The following is a 10,711-nucleotide window of genomic DNA, read 5'->3' on the forward strand; positions in this document are numbered from 1 at the left end:
TAAACAGATCAAGTGTAGTCCATACACTGTAACGGCAGTGCTGTAATTGAGATGAGATGCCAATCCCCCCCCACCCCAAGCAAGCAGAAAGAAAAACTATTGAAGTTCGGTTTTATTTTGTGTTTGTTCCCTATAATCAGTGTTGTTTCAAATTAAGAAACACTGACAGATTGACAGTTTTAGGAAGCCAGGCAGACTCTGTAGGCTTGCTGTGTATTTCTGCTTTCTCTCGGCGTTGAGGGACAGCAATACAATACAGAGAGAGGCATTTCAAACATATTATATGAAAATATGTATTTGTTATTTCCCTCGTATTATGTTTGACCTTCAGATTTTTTTTATTATCCTGAAAAACAAGTCAGAACTGAAGTGTGTATATACTGTATATTTTTATATTTTTTTGGGTATTGTCTTTATTTCTCTCACACTCTTTGGAATATTTTTTACACCAGCAATGTTTTTTCTAGGAGCCCAGATGACACTGTATTCCGTTATAATTTTAGTCTGTCAAACACAGACTCGCACCCATTGGAAATCATATTACAATTTAATGCAAATGGGTTGCTAGCTACAATAATAAACTCCAAATTATGCAGTTTTTATGAATACTTAATAACGAAAAGAAGAATTCGGAAGCATACTTTTGAAAACCCTTGGGGGGTTTTACCCTTCCATTAAAGCACATTTCAGCCCAGTCCTTCACACTCCTGTGTTTTGCTCCAGTCTAATTCAGGGAAATAAATTCTCGACAATGTAGAAGACATTACCCTCGACAATGAGTCTAACAATCTTAGGATAGCTGAAGGAGAATGCTTTGTATGTTATACACCCCTTTCCCTTGCGAATCCCGGGTGGATTCATGTACATTAACAAACCGAACAGCAAAGCAGAACGTGTGATTCTCTGCTTGGCGGTATCTCCACATGAGAGCTTGCAAAATGCTAAAGCCAGAGGGAGATAATATCATTCCTCTTTTTGCTTTAAAGAACTGGTAAGTAGTACACTTAGAGCTGGCATTTTCTTACATAACAAAAGCAGCTTCCTATATAAAGAGTTTCTATTTATGTTTGTATGATTTACATTTTCACTTTATTACAAAGTTGCATAACAAATGGTACAAAACCAATAACATCACGCTTGAATCATATACAACTTGATACCATCAACTGGCAACTGTAAAAAGTTACCTATTGTAGATAGGATATGTAGAAAATATGTAGAATAGAGCATAGCGATAACTATGTGATACACTAAAGTAACACAAAACACAATACAAGATACAGCAAGGACCTGAAATGAGGCAAAAGATCTCAAGTCTCAAGACACTTTTGTCTTTGGTCGTGTTTTTGTAGCATATAGATGCCAAAAAGGTGGTCTGTGTTTTGGCTGTTGTGCCATTATGTGTTTCTGAAGGAATAAAAAGATGAAAGATTAAAAAGAAACTTGAGACTAAAACAGATTCTTGAGTGTGTCCCCTTTCTCGTAGACAACAGGAGCGAGAGTCTGATTGTGGCATGCGTGCCGAGTCCTGCGCACAGTCTTTGGAGAGGGTGCAAATGGCGCTGTAAGCTCGTGCCCAGTGCAGCAGCAGATGGCTGGGTCCTGCTGGGCGCACACATGACGTGACGAAGCCTCGAAGAATGCCACCCTGTCCGTTCGCAGGCTCATCCCGTGCTCGGAGTGACAGGGTTCGAACGTGGCTTTTTGCACTTCTAAGAGAGCATATGAATATGCAGTGGAGATAATGTCATCCGCAGGAATTGTGGCACGCCTCGCTGCCCCCCTTGCCCACCTGCACGCCAGTATAAGAAGCAGCTCCCCATTCGACACTCGGCACAAGCCCTTCCCACTGCAGGAACCAATCAGAACATTACAACTGCCACAACAGTTTCCTTTATTTTTAGCAAGCCAGGTCATTTGAGGCCCCTACATCTTTTCAGAAGTGATGCCACTTTCCATTTCTAGTCTGTAATAAAAGGTTTTGAACTAGAAAATAAATGTATGCTCTTTGAGTTCGAGTGAAATGAGATTCGAGTCTCTCACGGCTGGTTTGCCCTCTTGTCTGGTCCTGGAAGAGCATACAAAACACTCTACTTTCTTTCTTCTCTCTCTCAATTTGTGATTAAAGGCAGAGCAGCAAACAGGGGAGACATCTTTGTGTCGCCAAAATTACATTCCTGCAGACACGTCCTATTCTTTCTTCCTTTTAATTCCTTTGTTATTTTCTTACTTGCGATCTTACAGTGCCATTCTCAGGAGAACCGCATTAACAAGTGTTTTTGAAGTCCCTAAAAAACATGATTTCCCCGTCGTCTGATAAATGATAAGGATTGGCTTGACTTACTTGCAGAAGTTGGCTCTTGCTTAATTTCAAAATGCCTTTTCTTATTTGAGTTGATTCAGTACAACATGTATGCACAACACACAACCTTGACATTCTGTTTACTCTATTCAATACAATCAAAGTACATTTGTTAGTTTAGTTTTCTTAGTTAGGCAAATTAAACTTTATACATCACACAGTTTCTGAAAAGCATGCTGTAAAGGTTTCGAAACGGTTTTCTTTGCAGGACTACCTATTATGTTTCTAGCGGATGGCAGGCTTTCAATGGCATTCAGAAACTAGATCTGGGCCACTAATGAAAGCCAGTGAACGCTCTAGTCTGATCTGAATCATGACGTTAGAACAATAGCTCATTAAGTCTTCTTTAAACTCTGTTTCTCATTAATACGCACTTTGTTATGATGACAGGATTAGATTATTGTAGGTTGATCCCCGTTTAACTGTCGAGTGATTGTTGAATGTATTACTGTCTGATTGTATTATTTCTGGTGGAGAGTTTTTTTTCTGCCTAGAGAAAAAGAGAGGGCTTATATATGTATTAGAAAATATAAAAGCAAGGTGCGTTATTCAGAAACTGCTAGGGAATAAACTCCTTCCTTTACGGTGATGGTTTTTAAATTTCTTGTCAGCTTTCCAACAATTTGTTCAGTGTCCAGAACAGGATTTGTATATGTAGCTGTCAGGTGAAATTTGTGTGCATTTGTTCACCAACTATCATGGGTCTTGGTTTCAAAAAAATTCCAGTATTGTGTTCAATCTGAAAATTACTTGAACGCCCGGGAACTTTGCATTGGAAAGACAAAAACTGATATTCTCTGGGGAGTCTATGACTCCGACATGGTATTAATATGTACTAACGAGCCCTGCGTTCATAATGTAATTACTAACGATTTCCTAATTAAAAACCCCCAAGCTTTGACCGTTCATATTTTAAATTTTTGTATTTTACTTCTGCTGAGAATCAACTGTTAATAATTATGTTTTTGTACTTCAGTTTATTGCCAGGGTTATCCTGAGCTACATCCAAGGGAAACGTCTACCACAGAAAGTGTAATAAGTTGCACTGGGTGTGACAAAAACTACAGTAGCTCTCATCCAGTAGATAAAATAAATGGCATTTGATCAAAAATACGCTACAGTGCCTTTAGTTATATGTGGGAAAATAGCGTGTCTGCAGTTTTGGCAAATTGGTACAGCACTCAGTAGGCAGGGCAGGATCAGACCAGATAGAAAGTGATGGCTCCTGATGGTTTGGGGTAGGAGCTTCTGAAGGTTTTAAAGAACAGCAGTGGATCTGAGATTCCTGTCTTTTCCTGGCATCTGCAGTCTTTTTGGGAGAATGAATTGGGAATTTGGTGATCAAACGCTGTATCATAGGAGAGGAGCTCAACAGGAGTTCGAAAGGGAGGCGTGCCCAGTAATTCTGCACCACTGACGAGAGGGAGCGTGCTGCCATGCGACTCAGCGAGGAGGAGCTGCGAAAGACTGAAAGACCTCCACAAGACGTTCCCGCACCCAGCAATACAGCAGCGCACGCAACAAACAAACAACCAAACAAAAGACAGGCTCTGCGCCGGTGCTTCCCACGGCTCACCACATGATGGAAATATTCTTTGAATAAGTCTGAAAAGCAGCTTTTGCTTGTTTTACACTGGGACGTGGTGCAGAACCATTGAGATATTTGTCCCAGTTTTTATTTTTTTATGAAGGAAGCAGTGATTTCTCATTAATATTTCAGTGGGTTAATGAAAACCCTCCAACATTGCATATGTATTAATGCTGTATTGGGGTTTAAATATTCTTCACGACTTTTTTCAAACTGTGACTGAAAAACAATGGGTTTGTGTTTAAACATCTATTATTATTACTATATTTCTTCAGAGACACCCTTATCCAGGGCAACTTTAATCACATCATATTTAAATACAATAACCCTTTTATACAGCTATTTGTTTACGGGAGCAATCTACAAAGTACCTTGCTCAAGGCTTTAACAGCTACTCCACACGGCAGTCTGTTAGTATCATTATGTTTTCATTGTATGATTCACTGGTGTTGTTTTTGACAGTTTTTTTTGTTTGTTAGTTTGTTTGTTTTTCCTTTTCCACCAGTGCCAATAGTATACACTGTCTGAAAGTCGTTAATATCATTCAGGGGACATGAGCTTTCCTTTTCATAATTAAATTCCTTCAAGCTTTGTCAGCAGCATCTCTCACACAAAACCAGTTCTCGCTGGACGAGATGTTGAGCACAGCAGTCCAGGTTTGTCCCGGATCCTGGCAAGGCGCTCGGCGGAGACACGGCTCTGTCCTTCGAGGACCTCTGCTCACTCACTGAAGCATGGGATGTGCAGGAGCAGCTCAGCAGCTTCTATAATTTAAACAATTTAAATAAGGCAGGAGGGACTGTGTTCAGTGTGCCATGCATGTTCACAAGAATCAGCCACTTGTGCTCATATGTCCCAGATATTATTACATAGCTGTTTAAGAGGATAGGCCATCAAAAAAATGACTTAACTCCACTACAGTAATAAGCTCCAGTGACTTGTGTGTCTGTGTGATGAGGTTTGTTTAACTTTTGAAGCTTGCACGCCAATCGCCTGTTTTCTACCAATCTTGATGAAAAAATAACATTTGTAAGTGTGAAGACAATACAAAAATATATTCTTTCTCCTTTTTTTGTATTTTTTAAAACCAGACTAGAATTAGGTTAATTCAAACTATTCTGCAGTGCAAGACAGACGCCACACTGTGCAGGGATTATACTTCCGGCCAGGTGTCTCTTAGTGCTCTACAGATTTTCTGATTGACAGTTTTACATTATGGATGAGCTGTAAAACTGCAGTGATATGTGCCGGGATAATTCACTCTATATGCTCCGTCTTCGGTGGCACACTGTCCTCGTTCCAGTCTTTGAAAAAGTCTTTACTAATGCGGAGGACAACAATGTAGTTCGTACATGTAGTTCGTTTTTTTTGTAGTAGTTTTCATGCAGTGCGTATTTGATAAATATATGTTTTTTATCTTCTAATACCAGGGAAATTATTAAACGATTGGAAATGATTTAACATCTGGTTCCTTGGAGCTGCACTGTCCTTATTAATTAGTAAATACCTTAATCAGATTTAGGACATCTGCAACAATGTGTCCATACAGTCCTGGGGTTTCAGTGAAGACAACAGTGAGTTACTGATTATTGGCATCGGCAATGTGCTCAGGGATTGGATATTAACTTGTTTGATTGATTGTGTCCTCTATCAGCCCAGAAAGAGCAGGCTAGGTTGCATGGTTCGCCCTGAGCTGCGCCCCTCAGTAACCAGCAGCTGGGGCTCAAGAGAGGCACCTCACTCGTATTCAAGCAAGGTTGCAGGAGTCATATCTAGTGTAAGGACGGGCGCTTGCAGTGGTAGTTTCTCCTAAATATCTAAAATCAGCGTTTTAAATTAATACTGTTCTCACCAAATGCTGTAACATTGTTCCTCACAAAAAATGTTGTTTTCACTGCCGACAGTGAAATTGCTAGTGTAAGCATGAAGAGCACCAGGCTCGGTAGAGAGATCAGAACAGCCGTCTGTGATCAATCGCTTTGAGGGCAACTGCTTACAAGAGGAAGAGCAGAGGCGTGGAAACAATCCCCGAGCCGGAGGCAGACTCGAGTTCAAATGTGTCTGAAATCCTCTTCATGTACTCTTGCACTTAAACGCCCATATCAAGGTGAGACAGCAGCTCTACAAGTTCAATTCAATCAGACTCACACAGATCACACAATTCTCCACTTCTGAAGTGCTTTAAAACACGATGAGCAGGTCTGAATTGTATTGCTGAGAGGAGACATGTTAAAACCTCTAATGAGATGGTCTCGTGGGGATTATTTGGGCGAATTTCAAAAATACATTTGAACTTAAGTTTAATAAGGGCTCCCACAGGATCTTTCCACAAAAAGATGCAAGATCTGTAAAGCTACTAGCACCTGGATAGTCATAAGAACATCAGAACATAAAGTGTCCAAACAAGAGGAGGCCATTCACCCCATTGTTCTCATTTGGTGTCCATTAATAAGTGAGTGATCCAAGGATCCTATCCAGTCTGTTTTTGAATGTTCCCAAATTGTCTCTTCAGCCACATCGCTGGGGAGTTTGTTCAGATTGTGACGCCTCTCTGTGTGAAGAAGTGTCTCCTGTTTTCTGTCTTGAATGTCTTGAAGCCCAATTTCCATTTGTGTCCCCGGGTGCGTGTGTCCCTGCTGATCTGGAAAAGCTCCTCTGGTTTGATGTGGTCGATGCCCTTCATGATTTTGAAGACTTGGATCAAGTCCCCACGTAGTCTCTGTTCCAGGGTGAAAAGGTTCAGTTCCTCAGTCTATCAGTAGGACTTTCTCTTCAGACCTGGAATAAGTCTGGTTGCTCTCCTCTGAACTGCCTCTAGAGCAGCGATATCTTTCTTGAAGTGTGGAGCCCAGAACTGTCCACAGTATCCAGTTGAGCTCTAACTAGTGCATTGTACAGTCTGAACATTACCATCATGATAGCCTATCTGACGTCCTCATCTCCTTAAATATGTAGAAAGGTTTGGACCCACACATGTGAGGATAAACTGGCAGTAACTGAACTGGACACAGGCTGATCTGTAAGTTGGTGCTGATTGAGCTCCAATGTGTGTTTGTTGCCTCCATGTCTTGTAGGTGCAGCCGAGTCTGAAGGGGTAATGGGAGAAGACGCCTCGGCCCCCGAACAGTGAGAGAGGGAGGACTGCAGCCGGGCGGAGGACAGCAGACCTGCCTGACCTTTTTCCAGTTACTATAGAGAAACATTCGACGTTCAGCATTCAACACCTAGAAACAAATAGATTCGGAGATATTTTATTGAATCGGTGAACTTGTCCCCACTTTCCTGCTTCCTGTTCCATAAATGTAGATTTCTGTTGATGAATATATAACATTCACATTTTATTTTAATCTCATATTGGTACTACGCCCATTATAGTGTGAAGAGTGACAAAAGGGTTTCCCGTTTACACAATCAAATTAAATAGGAGCAGGTGAATGTCATACAATATTATAACTCTTTTTTTATTTCAATATTTATTACTGTATTGTACTGTCTTAAGTCTCTATCTTTCTTTCTTTCTTTCTTAAATTGAACGCTCCCTTTAATTTACTTAAAAAGCAAAATGCCTTTGAGATTTGTTTTTTGATGTATTGCATGAATGAAAGAGTTTACTTTCCTGGTTTGCACGCACGAGATGCCCGACACACAAACGCACACGCTGACCTTTCTGACAGAGACTATCGGGAAAGGTAAGATGCCTCCCTTTATTGTGAGAACTGTGTGGGGGCTCAGATTTTGGAGTTAAACTCGTCCGAACTGTGTCAAACAGATTAAAAAAGATTGAAGGTTTATTTAGCTTGTCCAAAGACAAACCAGCAATCAAACGGTATATAAGTAAACGATCAACTGACAAATGCTGATTCAAGTCCCCTGTAGACGTTTTTTTATGTTTTGTTTTGGAATCTCAGGAAGAAACAACAAATTAAAAAGTGCATAAATCGTGAAGTAGTTGAAGTAAATAATAAGTAAGACAGTTTGGGGCTTACAGACTACATCTTTAATCTGCAGATCGTTATATAAATTACTTTGTAAGCTTATTTTTTCTCCCTTCTGCTGATTGCCTTTTTAATGGCCTTGTTCAACAGAATGGAATGGCAGCACATTAAAACAAAGAAAACAACGACTTTAATTAATTTGATGTTATGTTCTTCCTGCACATATTATGAGAAATTGCATAGTCATCTTTGTATACAAATAAAAGGAGTCACAGGTGCGAAATGCCCTGGAACAAATCAAAACGTCGGCCCACCCACAAAGCACAACGTACAAAGCAGTGAATTAAGGGCGGATTGTGGTTTACATGTGAGTCATCTTGCAGGCGTTTAATTTGTAGTTGCCAGGTGGGTTGAGGTCTTGATTAAAGCAGGGCCACCATTCTTCTTCTTCTCCATCTTCATAGTTGCTGCATTTGTTGTGGATTTAATAACATATATAATTGCCTTTATTTCAATTATTTAAAATGTAGTCGCTTAACAACATGACCTTCCCACAGTGTGCTGCTGAAAGTGCAAGAACCGTTTCTGATGTGGCTGTTGGCGCTGCTGCTTTGAAAGGTTAAGTGAAAACATTGTACCAGTGCTAGTTGCGAGTCTTGATGTGATTCCACCCTCGTAAGCAATGTACGTGAGGATTAGAGATTCATCTCTTGTGTTTTTCTTCGTTGTGCATCAGACTTTCTCAGATTAATTTCATTTGATAGCTTTAGACTTTTGCATCAATACTTTGTAACTGGGACATATGAGTAATCTTTCTTTACTGATATCTCCCTCAACTGCGGGAAATCCTATAATTGGCACAACTCTACGACAAAACACAGACACAAGGACTGTTTAAGCAACAGCATTTTCCTATTTATATTAATGTAACATAGGAAAGTAAATATTTAAAATTTGATCCTTCGTTTATTTCTGTTCTCGTTTGCAAATGATCATGCCTCACGTTGTCCAATTACAGGTTTGTTAACTCCATTGATTTACTTTTGCTATCGTGTTTTATATACTTAAAACAATATCGGAGGGGTAGGGGTGTGGGGGTGAATTAGTTCATTTATTATGTATCCAGTGAAGTGCATGGGTATCAGGAAAGTGGATTTTATAATTGATTTTCCTTTTTGGATGTAAACTTTCAACTGATTGACTTCCTTTCCTTTTCGCTGCAGATGGACAAGAATGCAAATGTATTAAGTGATATAGACTGCGTACATTAGCATGCTGCATGTAAAACCTACAAACCCGAGCTGGTTTTCTCTTGCAACCCTGTAAAGAGGTTCCATCTGTAAAGACTTGAATGGATTACTAATTAAACCTGAGATTTTAAACACCGTGTCCATTCCTTCATTATTGACTTGCTGTCTTGAGTGTGGGATCAACTTTGGGGCTACTGGAATATACCCATCACCCCATGTACTAGCTGACTAATGGAAAATCCCAATGTTGTTATCGCCTCTTAATTGTAAATAAATGCATAAAGCTTTTACCGGGGCTCCACTTCAGCACAAGATTAATGAAATACAGTATAGCTAGTCTTGTGTTTAACAAATGGTGTCTGGAAGGCCTGTTACATGCGGTATCTGCAGAGCTGCCTAATAAGGACAGTCTTGGATGTGGCCTAGTCCCTGTGTTGAGCCGGTTTAATAGAAACGAACAAGCGCTTTCATGCAAAGTGCAGCAGAAAGTAGTTCACGAGGGTGCAGGGCGAGGAGTTAATGCACTCTGCAGGAGACCGGTGCCGAAATACATAACATTTAAAAATTACAGCTTTTTTTGTTGGGTGTCCCAGTGAACAACTTTCAGACGAGCTTGGATTCATCAGCTTGCATTTCAGAAGCGCTGAGAAACATGCAAACACAAGCTCACTAAAAGACAACAGAAAGCAACAAAGTTTCAATGTCTGCAGTCTGCTGTGGGTTGGAGAGAGACTCTTTATTTAGACTGTCAATTGAGCTGATCGAGAGATGAGTTAGAGACTGCAACTGTGCTGGAGTTGTCTTAAGAACATGCTAAGTTGTCAACCTATATATAGCAATCTGTTAATTGTGCTGTGATTTATTCTCGGCTTATTGAAAGATGTGCAGTGTTTTCTGTATGTTTCCTATTTACTGACTGTATAGCTTGTGCAATTAATCTTGCAGCACACGGCTTTAGTAATGTGTTTTGTGTCGTCTCCAAATAGCATTCGCTCTTAAAAGTGGAGCAGACACACGCTGAGAGTGACCGTGCAGGACAGGAATCCTATTGCAGAGTACATTCTTCTCTCTCTGTTTCTGGAGGCCAACATATTTAGCCATATATCTTTGTCTCTCTATATAGATAGATAAATAAACCAAGCAGGTTTTTTTTTCCTTTACCAGCACAAGATTTATATATTTTTTTAAAGTGACACTGCAAAGTTCACTCCCAAATGCAAAAAGCATGTTATTCAGGCAGCACTCCCCAAAATATTGCACAGATGCAATGTTCTGTCAACATCACAGCTTCTTCATATCATCAGTACAAATGAGCAAGCAAGGTAGAGATATAACCGTTGCATAACGTTTTGTTGCTTTTGCCTGTTTAAGTCTATTTTGCCCAGATCATTTGCAATCTATATTAATATCTTTGAATCCAAAATATGTCCTTGATGGCATCTCTGTGGGAGGCTGTTTAAATGATGTGGCTCTGCATTTTCACACAAGGAAAAAGACATCAGACACCAAACTGAATAAAATGCAATTAGTCAAGTCCTGGCAGTTTCATGTTTAAGGTGTTTAAACTTCAGCATAG

General features: G+C 40.0%; 1 protein-coding gene across 4 annotated transcripts in view; it reads left to right on the forward strand.

The window, feature by feature from the left end:
- The window catches only part of nrgnb (neurogranin (protein kinase C substrate, RC3) b), a 49,390-nt gene extending 40,123 nt beyond the window's left edge, over positions 1–9,267 (forward strand). For all 4 annotated transcript variants that reach the window (XM_066710045.1, XM_066710050.1, XM_066710059.1 and 1 more), the window contains exon 7: positions 7,025–9,267. In XM_066710045.1, coding sequence (XP_066566142.1) covers positions 7,025–7,080 — 56 coding nt within the window. In that variant the 3' untranslated portion in view covers positions 7,081–9,267. The remainder of the gene's footprint in view (positions 1–7,024) is intronic.
- Positions 9,268–10,711: the final 1,444 nt, after the last annotated feature.

The sequence above is a fragment of the Amia ocellicauda genome, chromosome 1 (assembly GCF_036373705.1).
Source record: "Amia ocellicauda isolate fAmiCal2 chromosome 1, fAmiCal2.hap1, whole genome shotgun sequence".
NCBI classification, from domain to species: Eukaryota; Metazoa; Chordata; class Actinopteri; order Amiiformes; family Amiidae; genus Amia; species Amia ocellicauda.